The following is an 18,900-nucleotide window of genomic DNA, read 5'->3' on the forward strand; positions in this document are numbered from 1 at the left end:
TTGCAGGTCAATTAGGCTATGTTGAACTAAGTATTAGATGTTCATCAATGTAAGTCACGTTGTGACTAATTTTTGCCCAATTTTTTTTGAAATAAAGTCAAATTGAACAGAATGTGTTTTGCATTCTTTTATTATTTAAGATGAACCATTGCAATCAATGACAAACTAGATCTACATGCAAGAAAAGTATGGATGTTGCCTTTTGACGAATCTGAGTTTACGTCTTGGCTGCACAACATCTATATCCATAGTGAGCATGCTTCATATGTGTTATGGAGGCTGACCATATGACGACTCTCCTAGATAGTTGCTCTTAGGCGTGACGGATAGCACGTGCTACCAACTGACGCGGTGCCTTCTAGATATAAATCTGATGACACATCGAAGTAGATGAACTGTTGGGACACGGACTATCTAATCTCGGATGAATAGTAGAATACAAAAAAATCTGAATTTGCAACAAAATTGAGAAATTATGTGTGCAAAATTTCGTGATGGAATCACATTGGTGGAGGTTTTTGTTTATTGTCTGCACACCTCATACGTTAAATTTGTTTGGCCCACAACTCCATGAATGTGATTACATCATGAAAATTTGATGCATGTGAAAAATTCAGATGATTGTTGCAAAACAAATTCGTATCAATCATCTCATGACACCACGCAGATGACGAAGTTCTTTAACATCAACGTTTTTAAGAAAGGAGAGACGTTGCGTCATTGTCATCAGATCCAACCATCAAGGCAAGAATCTAGGTTTTCACCATCAAGAATCAGTTCAAGCATATCTGTGCAATGCCTTCAATAAGGTACCGACGCAAAAAAAAACGTCGCCATTGCCATGTATAATCAGCTTGGATTAGACCTAGGCTTTTACCTTGGAGCTCAAGACTGGGTGCCCGTAGCACCACCATCGAAGTCACACATGAGTTATCACCACCATTTTTCCGCGATCTCAACAACTACATTCGATGTGCGACCGCTACCGCTGCACAATCATCCCTCTCCATCACGCCATCGTCCATAGTTTGCATCCAACCGCGCGGGGAAGACTCAGATCCGCGCGAGAAGACATGTCATGCCGCCATCGGCGGGCTTTCCCCAGTGACCTATGCTGACAACGGGGAGGGGGGTGGAAGAGGGGCCGGCGAAGAGGACAGGTAGGTTTCCCCTGAGCCGTCCCTGTGAAGAAGATGCGGGGGTAGATTCCTTTTTTCGTTCATACCGAACTCATTTGAGCTTGAGCTAAGAAGAAGGGCACTTTCCCAGCCGTTATCTCAACTCTTATAAAAACAGAGTTGATGATGATGGTGTGACTGTCATCCTGCAATATATGCCGTCCGATCTATATCTGACGGATAGGAAGGAAACTACGACAATTTTGTAAAAAGATATCTGCACTCCTTTTCACATTTGCAGATAAAGCTTTTCATTATAGAAATCCGTAGCGTTGGATATGTGATGTGATGTGATTTGAAGAAGGCATCAAAAGATCCATCCAGCCTAGTACAACACATTCAAGAAAAGACGTGTTCCATAATCACATCATGTTGATCCCACACGTAAAAAATTCTTACACGGTGAGCCCAAAGCCATCAACACAAACATATCTATTTTAGCGGTGAAATCCAGCCATTGTCTCGGAGATAAGTACCCTACAAGTCCACATGCACAACCTAAGAAATCAGAGCCAAAATGGATGCGACTGCAAGCAGCAGAACGGAGGGAGCACCGGCGCCCCTCCACGCCGAGCTGGGCACCACCACCGGCCTCTGCCCCTGCATGACCGGCGGCGCTTCCACCGCCGGCGACGTCGCCGTCTCATCCACCGACGACTCCGGTGGCAACGCTGCTGCAGAATTGCAAGACGTTTGTTCAGACCAACAGATTAATTTGCAGCTTCGGTGCGGTAGGAGCAGAAGATCGTTGAAGATACTTACGCAGAGGAGGCAGCGCCGGGGCAAATGCAATGGGCCCTGCAAGTTCATTGTTCAGTGTTAATTAGCTTCAGTAATGTACACTCAGTAGTCAGTAATACGACAATGGTCAGGGAGGATTAAAGTTACCTGGAGCTGGGATTTGCGTCGCTGTATCTGCAGATCACAAGACTTGGTTGGTTAATCAGAGTTCAAATTGTGCAGTAAAAAAACTGAAAATAAATCGTTGTAAGTAGAAACGGACCTCTGCAGACGAGCGGGACGGACAGCGACTTGCAGACCCTGGGGAGGGAGATGGCGAGGGTGCGGTTGATGGGGAGGCCGAAGGGCACGTTGCCGGTGAGGATGAGGCAGGCGCAATCGGCGCCCGTGCGGACCACCCCGGCCACCGCCCTGCAGCACTGCTGCGTCGGCGAGCCCCCGCCGTTGGTGCTCCCCGTCACGAAGTTGAGGCACGGCGTGAAGGTGCTGATCAGCGACGCCGTGCACGACGTCGCCACCCCCGCCTGCCCCGACACCGCCGCCGGAAGCACGGCCAGCACCAGCACCATCGCCGCCGCCGCGCCCATCGCACCGTCACGTGTCATAGCCCGATCATACAACTGAAATGCACCACAGTTTTTGAATGACAAATTAAACTGTGCAGGATCCCGCGCGGTTCCGCTGCTTATATATGCATGTGGGTGATGGTGGGTGTCGTGTGTGTAAACTAGTGTGGTTAAGAATGTTTCAGGTGGTAGATGAGCGTTTGGCCATGGTGGTTGCGCGAACCGCTTGTGCCGATGCGTTTAGGTGATCAGGACGTCGGGTAGCTAGGACGATTGTGACCAGATGAATCCAGAAAGTTTGCAGGTGCACTGCTCTCTCTGTCTTGGAGACTCTGACTGACTCGCCATGAAAGCGAAGTCCAAGGATTTGGCGAGAAGTTGACCGAACAATGGCGAATGCATATGCAAAAATAGCCTGGGCTCACCGGCGCGACCAACCTAACTAATTGCTACTATTATGGACCATGGTCTGTCAGTGTCAAGAAAGAGAATGGTTCTTGCTACAAAATAAGAGAGGATATGTGCGTACCAGTGCCACGCACAGCTTGCTCATCATACACAAGGAAGAATTACAGCAGGTCCAATGGGAGCGACTTACGCCAACGTCGCGTTGCTCGGCCTTGTCCTGGCCGTGGCGGCCGCGCTGCTGGCGTGCCAGTGCGCGGCGCAGGCTCCATCTGGTGGCGGCGGCGGCTCTGGGTGCATGCCGGAGCTCGTGAGCCTGTCGCCGTGCATGGGCTACATGTCAGGCAACGCGACGGCGCCCGGGGAGCCGTGCTGCGCGGCGGTGTCCGGCGTGCTGCGGTCCAGCCCGCGGTGCCTCTGCGCGGTGCTTGGCGGCACGGCGGCCACGCTCGGCGTGGCCGTGGACGGCGCCCGCGCGCTGCAGATGCCCGCGGCGTGCAAGGTCCAGGCCCCGCCCGCCAGCCAGTGCGACGGTAACTTCCAATAGCTCAGAAAGGAGTGGTCTGGAAAATCTACTGCGAAACACCACGGGTGGACAATAACGTCGTGCCATTTGTGCAGCCATGGGAGCTCCGATGTCTTCTCCGGCGGCGCCCTACGATCCCGACGTGCCCCCTGCAGGTACGTGCATGCAGAACCTCCTCCAAATATTCTGTACACAGGCCGTGGAATTTACGTGGAGCTCATGGGGGCATCATTTTCTGACGGACGCAGGGTCTGGATCGAAGGCCACTCCAACACCTCAGTACTCCCACGGGAACGTCAACGGAGCAGGAAGAAGAACTCTGGCCTTTGCCGTCGCCGTTGTAGCAATCGCTCTGACACTGGTTCCTGAGATCTTTTGAATCGGTCCCGGGCCTGTAAATTACTCCTGCATGGCAAAGGCTGAGGCCAGTTAAGATTCAATGAAAATGGAGGGTCTCATCATATATTTAATATAAGCACGAGTGAGAACCTTCCACCCACTCCCGGCTTTGGGAATCTCACAGAAGCTTCCTTGGACCGGTCTTGAGAAGCGTCTGGAAGCTTCCGGCGGTCTTTTTTTTTTCCTTTTTATGTTTTTTGGATGGTTTTTATTCAATTTTTTATTTTATCATTTTCTTTTACCTTTATTTTATTTTCCATTGTATTTGTTATTTAGTCTTTTTACATGCTTGAACTTCTATCAAATTCGAAAACTTTTTCAAACTCATGATTTATTTTTTCGAGAAAACGCAAAGGACCTTTGCATTTCATTTCATGGAAAAGGTAGAACAATCCTCCTAGGAGGTGAGCAGTACAATTCATGAATTTTTTCAAACTCATGATTTTTTCAATTCATGAATTTTTTTCAAATGCACAAATGTTTTTCAAATGCGAGAACTTTTTAGTGCTTGTGAATTTTTTCAAAACATGAACTTTTTAAAAATCCACGAACATTTTCATCCCAATTTTCTGAATTGTTTTCCTCAAAATTTTGAAAAACAATTCAAAACCATGTAACAGGTGATTTTTTTTCAAATACATCATGAACTTTTTTCAAATGCGTGAACTTTTTTTGAACTCATGAATTTTTTCATATGCTCGAACTTTTTATAAATCCCACAAACTTTTCTTTACTTTTTCAACTTTGTGATCTTTTTAAAAAAATCCACGCACGTGAACTCTTTTGAGTTCGTGAACCTTTTTCAAATCCGCGGACTTTTGTTGACAGCCATGAATTATTCCAAATTCATGAATAATTTTTTTGAAAATTGATGGGTCAACGGCAGATCTTGGTCAAACCAGTAACAAGGAATCGAGTTTCCTGGATGAAACCAGCTAGTTTTTTTTTTATAGAGGGAACGAACCCAGCCTAGGGGAGAATATTTGGTGCATCGCTACTTGTGGTGCTACCGGTGCACCGAACTAACGTTGCATATTTTGAAATATTCTAAAAACATTTTAGTACATTCACACAAGATCATGTAGGTTGCCATAAAATTTAAGTTAAAATTCAAAACATAGCTTGGAAAACAAAAATGACAAATTCAACATTGAATAGTACATAACATAAGTTGGGCTTTAGATTTTACCCATTATGGGACTGATGCCAAATTTGTCATTTTTGTATCTCAGGAAATTTTTAAATTTTGATACGAAATTTTGTAACAACATACATTGATGTTGTGTCAACGTGCTAGATTTTTCCAGATTTTTTAAAATGTTGTATGGTATCCGGTGCACCGGGAGCATATGCCTACTCGCCTGGGCCGGCCCAAAGAACGCCAGCTTCTCTGTAAAAGATCGACGATTCAAAAAAAGACCATGAACAAATTCAAGAAAAGTTCAGGATTTGAAAACAAATGATAACAAAAAGGTTCACGGATATTGTATTAAATAAATCTTGATTTTAAAAAAGTTCATCCGTTTTAAAAAAAATCATGTGTTTGGAAAATTTTCATTGATTTTGAAACAATAATCACGGATTTTGAAAAAAGGTTCACTAAAAAAGTTGCAAGAGCTAAACAAAAGTTCATGATATGAAAAAGGTCACCGGAAAGTTAGCAAAGAACTGAAAAAGGTTTCACGGATTCAAAAAAATATTTGTGAAACTTGAAAAAGGTTCACACATTTTTAAAAGGAAAAAAGAAAATGGGGTAAAGAAATATTATATGAAAAACCGAGTAAAAACCAAAAGAAAACCAACAAAAGAAAAATGAGGGGCCTCTTTTTAGTTTTACAAGTTTTTTTTTGAACATCAGTACAGCTGACACACCACAGAAACAAGAAAAAATGTACTTAAGCCGGCAAGGTGAGGTGTACATGTTGGTTATCACGGGTTCAGTAAGTTGAGAGTTCCAGTCCCGTGTACGCCCATTTTTTGAAGTTTGAAGAAACGAAGAAAAAAAAACATAAATGGGTCAAACCTGATCCCAAGGGGGTGTGTGCGTCGGTTTGTAGATTAACCTGTAACCAGCGCTGAGGATGCGAAATAGGAAATGGGATGGAATCCGAAATCCCTAGTTAAGGGGACTTTTTTAGTGAACTTATCTGTCGCCAAGGGGACTTTATCAGTGAACTTAGGGATGGTCAGGTGGTAACCTAGGATTTTCCCTTTATTGGTAGATTTATTTTTCAAAATGTTTTATCTCTTAAACCGTGCATCCAAATCTTGAAATGTTTTTATCATTGGATTTCTCACGTCTGAAAGAACATGCGGTGCCCCCATGTTTGGTTTTGGTAATTGATGACAATCTCTATGGACCAATGGTTGCCTTGAGTTTTATTTGAAGGATTTGTCCATAGGAATTTTTTGAAGTCCATGTGTTGGTTTCAAGGAGTTTATGTGGTGATCAAGGTGTTATTAAGGAATTATCCAAAGATTGGTCATGTGAGAGTTGAGCTTATTGCAAGTATGTCTTGAAGAAGAAGATTGTGTGATCATTCATGTTTACCTTCAAGACATCATCCAAATGACGAGGGTTGAAAAGAATCAAGGTTGATTAAGGCCAAGTCAAGAGTGAATCAAGTTGATCAACACACAAAGCGTACAAGATGTACCAAGGGATCAAGTGATCCCATGGTATGGTAAGCATTGTCCATTACGCTTTGTTTGCTAACCCATGGTTTTTGTGAGAGTTCTTTATGGGGTTAGGTTGCGATGTGCAAGTACAAGTGGAGCATCATGATGAGATCAAATGCTTGAAGCTTGCCGTCCATTATGGTAACAATGGATTTATGAAGATGTACCGAAGAGTGGCTCACCCATAGTGGAGTATGGGGGAGAAACCAACTAGTTTTCATCGAGCCAACACAATCAAGAAAGGTGGTCCAACTTGAGGAAGTCAAGATCGTCATCATCTAGCTCAAGTGGACTATGTGCAATACAAAAGTTTGCCCTTGATAGGTTTTTTATTTTACCGGTCTCATAGTGGTAGTTGGGAGACTGGGTTATTGGATCGATTGCCGTACTATCAAGGGGGGCTCTCGATGAGTAGCTTGATCATATTGTTCGTAGAGAGCTCAAACCATTGCATCCTTGCATCATATTTCTTGGTTAGTGTTTGGTGTTTCTCATTGTGAGTTTTAGAGCTTGTGGTCTTCTTCTTGACAAGCTCGAGTTCGTCGAAAACGGAGTTCATGTGCATCTTCTATGATGTTTTCGATGTTGGAGGTTATGTCGGTTCTTTTCTGTTGGAGGTTTCTCTCCTCTATTTGTTAGGCATACCTCCCCTGCCACTTCTTACTATAATCAGCCGATGTTGGATGCTACTCGTCGTCTTCTATCCAACAAGCTTGAGTTTGCTCAATTCGGAGTTCATAAGCAGAAGTTGTGGCAGTTTAGGCTTTATTGCATCCTCTGTTTTCTCTGTTGTGTTCCTGAAAGCCTCAAGCGGTAGTACTGCTCTCTAGAGCTGTAGTACCGCTTGTAAGCGGCAGTACCGCGGCCCTGTGCCGCGCGTAGTACCGCTGCTTCTGGGGATGCGTCTTTTCGTGTCAGATTTCGCGGTAGTAGAGCAGTAGTAGAGCGGTAGTACCTCCTATAAGCGATAAGCGGTACTATCTCTCCACCCGAGCGGTAGTACCTCTTATTAGTGGTAAGCGGTACTACCTCTCCTCCTGAGCGGTAGTACCTCTTATAAGTGGTAAGCGGTACTATCTCTCCCCAGAGCGGTACTACCTCTCTGGCAGAACTTCAACTCGTGTGTTTCTCTCTCGTTGGGTTGTTTTGACTGTGCTAAGCGGTAGTACCGCTCCTCCAAGCGGTAGTACCGCTTGTGCACGACCTGAGCACATAACGGTTGGATTCGGGAGGTCCTATAAAAGGGGTCTTCTTCCCCATTGAACCTTATCTCTTAAGCTTGTATTCTTCCTCCATTGTTGACCTTCTCCGAGCTTGCTAACTCTCAATCCCTTCATGGATTCTTGCTAGTTTTTGAGGGAAAAGAGAGAGGAGATCTAGATCCACATTTCCATCAATCCCTTTCTCCTCTATGTGAGGGGAACCCCTTGGATCTAGATCTTGGAGTTTTTGGTGTTCTCCTTCTTATTCTTCCTTTCATTTTCCTTCCTAACATTAGTTGCTTCAGTGGGATTTGAGAGAGAAGGACTTGGGCACTCCGTGTGCCCTTGCCATTGCATTTGGTGCATCGGTTTGAGTTCTCCACGGTGATACGTGGAAGGTACAAGTTGAGAAGCTTATTACTCTTGGGTGCTTGGTGCCCTTGAGCTTGTTCCTCTTGGGTGCTTGGGCGCCCTAGATGGTTGGTGGTGTTCGGAGCTCAATCATTATGATGTAAAGCTCCGGGCAAACATCGGGGTCTCCAATTAGGTTGTGGAGATCGCCCCGGGCAATTTGACGGGTTTCGGTGACCGCCCCCAAGGGTTGCCAAAGTGTACGGGTTCGGTGACCGCCCCCAAGGGTTGCCATTTGTACGGGTTCGGTGACCGCCCTCAAGGGTCCCTTAGTGGAATCACGACATCTTGCATTGTGCGAGGGCGTGAGGAGATTACGGTGTCCCTAGTGGCTTCTTGGGAAGCATTGTGCCTCCACACCGCTCCAAACGGAGATTATCATCCGCAAGGGTGTGAACTTCGGGATACATCGTCGTCTTTGCGTGCCTCGGTTATCTCTTACCCGAGCCCTTTACTTATGCACTTTACTTTGTGATAGACATATTGTTCTTTGTCATATTTCTTGCTATCACATAGTTGCTTATCGTGCTTAGCATAAGTTGTTGGTGCACATAGGTGAGCCTAGTTGTTTTAGGTTTTGTGCTTGGCAAATTAACCGCTAGGTTTATTCCGCATTTGTTCAAGTCTATATCATAATTATTTTAAAGCGCATATTCACCCCCCCTCTAGGCGGCATCCTCAATCTTTCAGCGTCAAGATTCAAAACTAGATTCATGTTAATAGGTTTCAACGAAACTTTTTCCACCGAAAAACTCGGAAAAAACATAGCCGAAAATACGTGTTTTTTCACTTCTTTTCCTTTTCTGAGAGGCACAACTATGGTTCCCGCGGAAGCAAATTTTTGCCTCCACGAGAAGCAAATAGGTGCCACTCATGAAAAAAAATATGTTTTTTAGAGGCACAGCTGAGCCTCTTGCGGAAGAAAACCTGTGCCTCCACAAGAAGCAAACCCGTGCCTCTCGTTGAAGCAAAAACCATATATATTTTTTCTCTTTTCGAGAGACACAACTGCGAATCTGTGCTTCCACGAGAAGCAAATATGTGCCTCTTATGGAAGCAAACCCGTGCCTCCACAAGAAGCAAACTTGTTCATCTCATGGAAGAAAAAATGTGTTTTTTCTTTAGTTGTGTCTCTCGCGAAAGCAAATATGTGCCTCAACAAGAATCAAACTTGTGCACCCACGTATGATAATATACGCACAAACACCATGGGAATATTTTAACATTGGAAAAAATCCACTTATGTGTAAATGGCATACTAATAATGTGCACCGATGGTCAAATAGCAATGTTTCTTTAACATTTGAAGAGAAAATTGTGCGTTGGCTAGTTGTTTTTTGGGCTTGTTGTAAGCCCTTTGACCTCAGCTAGGAGGGCTTTGGGAAAACGTGGGCATGTGGGAGGCTAAGGAGACGTGAGAGAAAAAATTTGAATCGAAACGTGTCAAAAAACAATGGAGAAAAACTAGTTTTTTTTTTTGAAACACCTGTAACTTTATTCATGCTCATAACAATTACAGATACACTTATTTGGATCTGGAATTCAAAAAAATACAAAGTAACTCAGATGGGGGGCGGTGCGACGCAGGTGCCCAATAGCGCACAGACAGGGATAGGGGCAGGTGGATGGCGCGGTGGCACGCGGCGATGGCTCAGATGGATGGTTGGGTGCCGATGGTAGCGCACATGGATTTTCGGTTTTTCTTAGCAGCAAGCCCATGTAGTTAACACAGCTGGAGAAGATAGAGATAAAAGAGGACAGGTGGCTGGTTTGCCTCTCTAAATCTGGTTTTGGACTAAATTTGTCTCGCTGAGAGAGCAAATGTCGCTGAAAAATTCTAGAGGGACCATGTAGACTTCCCGGGAACTTGAGTGGCGAAAAACATATTTTTTTCTCTCTTATTTATAACGCTCAGATATGTCCCTGTCAAATCCTTTTTACTTTCATGGCGGACCTTTCGTTCCCTATGCATGTAACGCGTATGTCTCATTTTTTTTGTCATATATAAACGTAGACATGTCCCTGTCCGAGGCACATCTATCCAACGAGCGTTTACAAGAAAGACAATGCGCTGGCGACGACGCAACTAAGCGACGGCGAACGAGTGATTTCGTGGAAGCAGACCTCGCAACTAGTAGCACATACTAGTACTATATGTTACGCACCATGTTGCAATTGGTCCTGATCAATCTAATCATCAAGAAAGTAACATCACATTGAAAGAGCTGTCAAACGAAAATACTCTCCCATGCATGTGATGTGAGCACGCGGCCAAGCCATCCTTCCGCTCGTGCATTGTACCTGCTCCCTTCCCCCTTGTGCAGAAGAGGTAACATTTCTCAATATTGCAAGTGTGTCATTTACTTGTAAACTACTCCCTCCGTCTCATAATATAAGAGCGTCTTTTACACCAGGGAGTGGGGGAAGTACAAAGTCATCGCAGAAAGAAAAGAAAAAAGGCTATAAAAAGAGACGGGTGGTGTGAGCTGTGGAGTGCTACAATCTGTCACATACTACTCGTATATGTCAAGCCTGCTCCAAGCTAAACCCTGCAAATTTTGCATGATCCATCTACATCGACATCACATATATAGTACTATCTCGACATCTCCAGCCAGGGGGATCAAGCAAGCCTACAGCCTACAGGCCTCTCCCGGTCAGTGCTTTCCTGCAGTTGCTTTCACTTGTGATTCCTGTACTAGTTAGTTAGATCCAGAGACCATGTTGGTCGTCATTAAACTTAATAAAGCCTCTCCGGATTGGGGAGTCGAAGGCGCTGGTGCTATTGGGGCCTTTTGTCCCTCGGCTTCTCCTTCGATGCCGTTGCCGTGGTGGCTTTGGCACCGCCGTGAAGCTGGTGGGGGTGCGCAGACTGCTCCTTCGGTTTCTGGATCTTGATTTGGCTTCAAAGGCGATGGGATTCTCCGCTGGGCGTTGCTCCTGGGGGATCGTAGCTCCAAGACTTCCCAGCTGTCCGCTTCTGCAAGGTGTGGCTGGCTCCGGCGAGGGAGGGCCGAGCCGCCGCTCCTCCCGGCGGCAGTTGGTGTTGCGTGGTGGTCCGATCCGATGACCTGGGTGTAATTTTTATAATACCTAAGGTGCTTTCTGCTAGTGCTTTTGAATCTTATTAAGAGATCTAGGGGCTTTATCGCAACAACAAAAAAACTCAATATGATGATTATGATGCTGAAGAACATATCTAACATTTCGTTTTATGCTTGCCATTTTTTAAATAGTCAATCTTAGCGCATATACCGTAAATTTGAATCTTCTTTCGAGAAAATATCTACTAGTCTTTATTTTAGCTTTATCTTGATATGCCTTTTCTTGCTCAGTAATTCTATTTCATAAAGGGTTGAAGATAACAGATATACTGACATAGTATATCATGGAGAACTTACATCTGGAACCAAAGGATCTGAAGTATTCATTATTAGAAGAAGTTACGAATGGATTCTCCGAGGAGCACAAGGTTGGCACTGGTGGGTTCGGAGAAGTATACAAGGTATGATCAATATAGCGCTTATATTTTTTGAATGATACTCATTTGTTGACAAGAGAATTTCAACAGGGGGTGTTGGATAACAGGCAAGAGATCGCTGTGAAGAAGCTCCATTACATGCCAGGACTTAATGATGAGCAATTCAAGCATGAATTTAATAACCTCATGAGGGTCCAACATCAGAATATCATCCGATTAGTTGGCTACTGCTATGAGATACGCCATATACATCATGAACTCAAAGGAGAATATGTTTTTGCTAGAGTAGAAGAAAGAGCTCTCTGCTTCGAATACTTGCGGGGTGGTAGCCTTGATAGGCATCTTTCTGGTATGAACATGCTCTGCTCAGACTATTATTTTTGCATGTAAAGGAAAATTACCTCTAAATTTACTTGTTCTTTGTATCACACTTGGTGCTTACTTCTACAGATGAATTTTCTGGACTTGATTGGCACACACGTTACAAAATAATTAAGGGAATCTGTGAAGGATTAAATTACCTTCACAAGGGATCGAATGACCCTATGTACCATCTTGACTTGAAGCCTGCGAACATATTGTTAGATGAGGAAATGATGCCAAAAATAGGAGATTTTGGTTTGTCAAGACTCTTTGCTTCAACAAAAACCTTTACCACAAAAATACTTGCTGGAACACTGTAAGTTGATAACCCATGAGAAATGATCAGCTTATTTTACTATCTCTGTATGAAAACTATTGCGTGTGCCATCATGCAGGGCCTACATGCCACCAGAGTACATACAAAAGCGCCAAATCTCCGAAAAGTATGACATATTCAGCTTAGGTGTGATAATCATAGAGATAATTGCGGGACCTCTGGGCCGTTTCAAATATGCAGATATGTCGTCTTCTGAAGAATTTATTCAGCATGTACGAGAAGCTATTTCTCTGCACCACGAATTCATTTTGATGAACAGAATGCAATATACATTATATATACTACTCCAACAACAGTATATCATGATTGTAATTCGTTTGTGTAGGTAAACAAGAATTGGAGGAAAAGGATTGCTGAAGTAGATTGTCGACAAGTCAAGAGATGCATCAAAATAGCAGTAAATTGTGTGGATGCTGATAAAGGCAATAGGCCTACTATAGAGGATGTTATCCATGAACTGAAAGAAGGAGAAGAGCAGGACAAGGTGCTTATTACTATAGAGATATATCTTATCTTATTATTTTTACTAAAATTTCTTTTCAACCTTTTCTTGCTTGGATTGCAGTCCCAGGAGCCAGTAGTTACTAGGCTTGGGCCTTGGGGTGGAAATGGAGGAATGGCTTATGACATCACAGTAACACCCCACCGTCTGAAAAGTGTGACAATTTACAGTGGCATTATAGTTGATCAACTTAAGTTCTCATATACTGATCATAGTGGACATCAGCGCAATGTTGGTCAGTGGGGTGGTTCAATGAGCGGTGATGGGTATACGGTGAGTGTGTAGTAAACCTTCTGCAAGCAATACTTGCAAAAGTATTTTACTTAGTAATGCGTTTTTATGTGCCTGCAGATTAAGCTTCAGCCATCGGAGTTTCTGACGGAAATGGCTGGAACAATCGGCACATTTTTCAGAACTCACTCCAACAATGTTATAACATCGCTGGCACTGGTCACCAATCAGGATAGATATGGACCTTTCGGGCGCGGAGGAGGAAGTCGATTCCGCGTCCCAATGGAAAGAAATTCCAACATTGTTGGCTTCTTTGCGCGCGCAGGGAGCCATCTCGATGCAATTGGCGTGTATGTGAGTCGCATCAGTCACACCACCGATCATGATGGAGAGGAGGTGGTCTCTTGTCCAGGAGAAGAGCAGGAGGAGGTATTTGTTTCTCTAGCTATATAGCTCATCTTATTATTATTTTCTCTTCTAAATTTTCCTTTCAACCTTTTCTTGCTTGGAGTGCAGTCTCAGGAGCCCGTGGCTACTAAGCTTGGGCCTTGGGGAGGAAATGGAGGAACGGCTTACGACATCACAGTCGCACCCCACCGTCTGGAAAGCGTGACAGTTTACAGTGGCGTTATAGTTGATGTACTTGAGTTTTCATATACTGATCATAGTGGGCATGAGCACAATGTTGGTCCGTGGGGTGGCCCATGGGAGGGCAATGCTGGGCATAAGGTGAGTGTATATATAGTGAACCTTCTGCCATGTAATACTCCCTCCGTCCGAAAATACTTGTCGAAGAAATGTATAAAAATGGATGTATCTAGAACTAAAATATGTCTAGAGACAAGTATTTCCGGACGGAGGGAGTACTTGCAAAAGTTATTTACTTTGTAATGCATCTCCTTTTGCCTGCAGATTAAGCTTCGGCCGTCGGAATTTGTGACAGAAATTTCTGGAACAGTCGGCAGATTCGGCAGATCGTATTCCAACGTTATAACATCGCTGACGATGGTCACCAATGAGGGTACATATGGACCTTTCGGGGAAGGGCGAGGAAGTCCGTTCCGCAACCGAGTGGAACGCAATTCCAAAATGGTTGGCTTCTTCGCGCGCGCGGGGAGATATCTTCATGCAATTGGCGTATATGTGAAACCCGTCCATCACACCCCTGATCATGGTGGAGAGGAAGCGATCTCTTGACTGGAAGAAGTATAAAGAGGGTCTCTGAGCTGCTAGATACCTTCATATCTAGACAAATTTAAGACAAGTAATTCGGAACGGAGAGAGTAGCTGAAGAACACGTAGAAATGTAACTGACAATGTTTACGGTGTTTGTATTCCGACTATGAGTCAATGAAGAGCATCACGTATCAAAAAGAATACATCCATCCCTGTGACCCCAGCTCTCTAGATATGTTGCTTTCAGTCTCTGCTGATTTGTTTGATTGTTAACATGTCACGGTCATGTTGACCGTTGACTTCAACGTAGCCGCCCGCACCTTCTTACTCCTTCTTTCCCCATCCATCCATCATCCTGGACACTTTGCCTGTCCTTTTCTTGTCTCTAATTCGTCTGAAATTTCTAAGGTTAGTCATAGTGGGGAATAACTTAGACTAGTGTCATGTTATTATCTTCATAATGCAAAGTAACATAATGCAAAGTAACATAATGCTAGTATCTTATATGGCTTCATTTATTAGCTTGTAGACTCATCTTGTCTTGGAAAACGCTATGTTACCACCTCTCATTAATTATTTGCCACATAAGCAAAGATTTCTTTGAGTGTGCTATGTTACTCCCTCCGGTCCTTTTTAGTTCGCATATAAGGTTTGTCTGAAGTCAAACCTCGTAAACTTTGACCGAATTTATGAAGAAAAATACCAACATTCAGAATGTGAAAATCAACAACATTAGATGCGTCATGATTTTAGTTTTCATATTGTATAAATTTAGTATTGTAGATATTAATATTTTTTCATATAAATATGATCAAACTTTATGAAGCTTGACTTCAGACAATTCTTATGCGTGAAGTACTAGCTAAGTTACTCTCACTATAACTAGCCTGAAAGAAAGAAACGAACAAACCATCTCAGCATCTTAGCTCACGGCAAACTTACTTGGCGATCAAGATTCCTAGCCACAATTAGTAGTGTGACCGTGGTGGTCAAACAGAGCAGGCGCTTGCTCTGGCTGGTACTCTGGTTCCATCTATAAACACAGCCCACCAGCTGCACCGCTGAGCTTACTACCCACCATCGCAAGGCCCCCTCTCGATCAGCAGCAGCACACAGCAAATGGAGCGCGGCCAAGAAGCGCTGTCCGCAAAGAAACCGGCCGTGGAGGTGACGCTCCGGCGGTTCAGCCTCGCCGACGTGGACGCCATGATGGCGTGGGCGTCGGACCCGCAGGTGGCCGCCCCCTGCCGCTGGGAGCCCTACGAGTCCACGGAGCCCCTGCTCGCCTTCATCCGCGACGCCGTGCTGCCGCACCCTTGGTTCCGGGCCATCTGCCTCGCCGGCGACGACGACCGCCCCGTCGGCGCGATCTCCGTGTCACCGACGGACGACGCGTGCCGCGCGGAGCTCGGGTACGTGCTGGCGCGCGCGCACTGGGGCAAGGGCGTGGCCACGACGGCCGTGCGGCGGGCGGTGGCCGCGGTCATGGTGGTTGCGCGAACCGCTTGTGCCGATGCGTTTAGGTGATCAGGACGTCGGGTAGCTAGGACGATTGTGACCAGATGAATCCAGAAAGTTTGCAGGTGCACTGCTCTCTCTGTCTTGGAGACTCTGACTGACTCGCCATGAAAGCGAAATCCAAGGATTTGGCGAGAAGTTGACCGAACAATGGCGAATGCATATGCAAAAATAGCCTGGGCTCACCGGCGCGACCAACCTAACTAATTGCTACTATTATGGACCATGGTCTGTCAGTGTCAAGAAAGAGAATGGTTCTTGCTACAAAATAAGAGAGGATATGTGCGTACCAGTGCCACGCACAGCTTGCTCATCACACACAAGGAAGAATTACAGCAGGTCCAATGGGAACGACTTACGCCAACGTCGCGTTGCTCGGCCTTGCCCTGGCCGTGACGGCCGCGCTGATGGCGTGCCGGTGCGCGGCGCAGGCCGAGGCGCCGGCGCCGGCGCCCTCAGGGGTCAGCGGGGGCTCCGGGTGCATGCCGGAGCTCGTGAGCCTGTCGCCGTGCATGGGCTACATGTCGGGCGACGCGACGGCGCCCGGGGAGCCGTGCTGCGCGGCGGTGTCCGGCGTGCTGCGGTCCAGCCCGCAGTGCCTCTGCGCGGTGCTCGGCGGCACGGCGGCCACGCTCGGCGTCGCCCTGGACGGTGCCCGCGCGCTGCAGATGCCCGCGGCGTGCAGGGTCCAGGCGCCGCCCGCCAGCCAGTGCGACGGTGAGTCCACATTGCGCAAGTACGAACGACACCACAAGTGCAGAAAATAACGTCGTGCCATTTGTGCCGTGCAGCCATGGGCGTTCCGCTGTCTTCTCCGGCGACGCCCTACGATCCAGACGCTACGCCGGCAGGTACGTGCAGCAGAACCTCCTGCAAACGTTTTGGAATAGGCCCGTGGAGATGATCGGAGCGCATGGCGGTGAGCTAATCGGAGCGCCATTTTCTGTCTCTGGATCTGACGCAGGGTCTGGATCCAAGGCCACTCCGACGCCTCAGTACTCCCGCGGGAACGTCAACAGAGCAGCAAGGAGAAGTCTGGCCTTCGTCGTCGCCGTCGTAGCAAGGGCTCTCGTTCGTGGACCCTGACACCTGTTGAGTTGGCCACGGGCCTGTAAATGTACGATCGGACATGGCAGAGGCCAAGACCCCGTTATGCTTGAATGAATGTTTTTTCAGCATGGCTTGAATGAACGGTGGGGAACGGGGGATCTCGTTGGTCATTTGCACTAAAGTGGTCAAATCCGATGCACTAAACGTCCACGGGTGCGTCCGGACACTCCATGGGCAGCGCCAGTCCGCCCCATGTTCTCTTTTACAACCACAACCTTCATTTTTGAAATCTCAAATTCATCCAAATACATGCACGTCCATTATTTGATAATACATGATAACAGTGAGTGGATACCTCATACCAAAAAAAATGTGTACATAAAAATACATAATTCAAACATAAAACTTATTCGAAGTGCATAATTCAAACATGAAATTCATTGATTTCTAGATTGGACCCGCATATACTCCACAAGATAATTCCGTTGCACGTGCACCTGTTGGTCTCGAAATTGTCTATGTATCTCTAGAAAGTTCCCAACATGCCCCACATCTTATTCTAGGAGGCGGACTTGTACTTCGAACCTCCACGGCCATGTTGTACAAGATTACATAACATGTCATCAGCCACAATGTTTCGGTTCCCGCATCATTGTAGCTCCACGAACAATACCCCAATGAGCTTGGAGTACACCGAATACCCTTTTCACACTATTTCTAGCACCTTCTTGCATTTGTGCAAACACACATTCTTTCCTACCTCGGGGCTTTGGATATAGTCTTCACGAAAGCCGCCGGCCGATGATAGATACCATCGCAAGGTAGCACCCCGTTGTATAGTTGTGTCTTTTGATAGTGTAGTTGCATCTCGGAGCATGCCCATTGCAAGTCTCTTGAACAACAGATATCGCTGGAGCATATTGATATCATTGTGAGAACGAGGCATGCCAAAGAAAGTCTGCCTAATCCACAAGTCTTTTAATGTCATTGCTTCAAGTATGGTAGTGGCCTCTTTGGAGTGACCTTGGTAATGTCTATGCAAACCTTTCAGGCAATTCTTTCATTGCAAATGCATGCAATCAACAGAACCAAGCATAACCGAGAAATCTCTTTCTACTTGTTGCTGCAAGTTAGACGTCCTCTAATTGTTGTTGCAAGTTTTTACGTGGCTGTTATAGGTTTCTAGCAAGAACGTTTCTTACCTACGCCAAAACCACAACGTGATATGCCAATTTCTATTTAACCTTCATAAGGACCCTTTTCATCGAATCCGATCCGACTAAAGTGGGAGAGACAGACACCCGCTGGTCACCTTATGCAACTAGTGCATGTCAGTCGGTGGAATCAGTCTCACGTAAGCGTACGTGTAAGGTCGGTCCGGGCCGCTTCATCCCACGATGCCGCCGAATCAAGATAAGACTAGTAACGGCAAGTAAATTGACAATATCGACGCCCACAACTGCTTTGTGTTCTACTCGTGCAAAGAAACTACACATAGACCTAGCTCATGATGCCACTGTTGGGGAACGTAGCAGAATTTTAAAATTATGCATCACCAAGATCAATCTATGGAGTCATCTAGCAACGAGAGAGAGGGGAGTGCATCTACATACCCTTGTAGATTGCGAGCGAAAGCGTTCAAGAGAACGAGGTTGATGGAGGCGTACCCGTCGTGATCCAAATCACCGATGACCTAGCGCCGAACGGACGGCACCTCCGCGTTCAACACACGTACGGTTGGGAAGACGTCTCCTCCAACTTGATCCAGCAAGGGGAAGGAGAGGTTGATGGAGATCCAGCAGCACGACGGCGTGGTGGTGGAAGCAATGGTGATCTCGGCAGGGCTTCGCCAAGCTCAGGGAGAGGGAGAAGTGTCACGGGAGGGAGAGGGAGGCGCCAGGGGCTAGGGTGCGGCTGCCCTCCCTCCCCCCACTATATATAGGACCCCTAGGGGGGCACCGGCCCTAGGAGATGGGATCTCCAAGGGGGGCGGCGGCCAAGGGGGGTGGAGTGCCCCCCAAGCCAAGTGGGGCGCCCCCACCCCTAGGGTTTTCAACCCTAGGCGCAGGGGAGGCCCATGGGGGGCGCACCAGCCCACTAGGGGCTGGTTCCCCTCCCACTTCAGCCCATGGGGC

General features: G+C 46.2%; 5 protein-coding genes and 1 long non-coding RNA gene across 9 annotated transcripts; 5 read left to right on the plus strand and 1 right to left on the minus strand.

Moving 5' to 3' along the window:
* Positions 1-1,516: 1,516 nt before the first annotated feature.
* LOC123107988 (non-specific lipid transfer protein GPI-anchored 16) lies at positions 1,517-2,559 on the minus strand. Its single transcript, XM_044529862.1, has 4 exons — positions 2,182-2,559; positions 2,067-2,093; positions 1,941-1,976; positions 1,517-1,852 (listed from the first exon to the last, which is right to left on the minus strand). The coding sequence occupies exons 1-4, from the start codon at positions 2,522-2,524 to the stop codon at positions 1,677-1,679; spliced, it is 582 nt and encodes a 193-aa protein (XP_044385797.1). The 5' UTR covers positions 2,525-2,559; the 3' UTR covers positions 1,517-1,676.
* Positions 2,560-3,068: 509 nt separating this feature from the next.
* On the plus strand, positions 3,069-3,437 carry LOC123101646 (non-specific lipid transfer protein GPI-anchored 5-like). Its single transcript, XM_044523002.1, has one exon. It carries the CDS (start codon positions 3,069-3,071, stop codon positions 3,435-3,437), a length of 369 nt encoding a protein of 122 aa, XP_044378937.1.
* A 104-nt stretch (positions 3,438-3,541) lies between these two features.
* Positions 3,542-3,911, plus strand: LOC123107989 (uncharacterized). The gene is made up of 2 exons (XR_006451819.1): positions 3,542-3,571; positions 3,665-3,911. It is a non-coding gene; the product is annotated as an uncharacterized lncRNA (long non-coding RNA).
* A 6,617-nt stretch (positions 3,912-10,528) lies between these two features.
* On the plus strand, positions 10,529-14,400 carry LOC123107990 (mitogen-activated protein kinase mpkC). Of its 4 annotated transcripts, none has more exons than XM_044529867.1 (10): positions 10,529-10,763; positions 11,461-11,612; positions 11,679-11,937; positions 12,039-12,267; positions 12,347-12,500; positions 12,614-12,772; positions 12,854-13,063; positions 13,142-13,450; positions 13,538-13,750; positions 13,934-14,400. In XM_044529867.1, the coding sequence occupies exons 2-10, from the start codon at positions 11,496-11,498 to the stop codon at positions 14,216-14,218; spliced, it is 1,935 nt and encodes a 644-aa protein (XP_044385802.1). In that variant the 5' UTR covers positions 10,529-10,763; positions 11,461-11,495; the 3' UTR covers positions 14,219-14,400. The 4 variants fall into 4 exon arrangements, with proteins under 4 accessions (XP_044385802.1, XP_044385798.1, XP_044385800.1 ...); XM_044529863.1 differs by having other exon boundaries at positions 10,582-10,763; positions 11,443-11,612; XM_044529865.1 differs by lacking the exon at positions 10,529-10,763 and adding an exon at positions 10,780-11,205 and having other exon boundaries at positions 11,443-11,612.
* Positions 14,401-15,261: 861 nt separating this feature from the next.
* On the plus strand, positions 15,262-15,730 carry LOC123107992 (uncharacterized N-acetyltransferase p20). The gene has a single exon (XM_044529869.1). It carries the CDS (start codon positions 15,317-15,319, stop codon positions 15,722-15,724), a length of 408 nt encoding a protein of 135 aa, XP_044385804.1. The 5' UTR covers positions 15,262-15,316; the 3' UTR covers positions 15,725-15,730.
* Positions 15,731-16,059: 329 nt separating this feature from the next.
* Positions 16,060-16,893, plus strand: LOC123107991 (non-specific lipid transfer protein GPI-anchored 5). The gene is made up of 3 exons (XM_044529868.1): positions 16,060-16,432; positions 16,507-16,566; positions 16,680-16,893. The coding sequence occupies exons 1-3, from the start codon at positions 16,060-16,062 to the stop codon at positions 16,799-16,801; spliced, it is 555 nt and encodes a 184-aa protein (XP_044385803.1). The 3' UTR covers positions 16,802-16,893.
* Positions 16,894-18,900: the final 2,007 nt, after the last annotated feature.

This window comes from Triticum aestivum, chromosome 5A (assembly GCF_018294505.1).
Source record: "Triticum aestivum cultivar Chinese Spring chromosome 5A, IWGSC CS RefSeq v2.1, whole genome shotgun sequence".
Taxonomy (NCBI): domain Eukaryota; kingdom Viridiplantae; phylum Streptophyta; class Magnoliopsida; order Poales; family Poaceae; genus Triticum; species Triticum aestivum.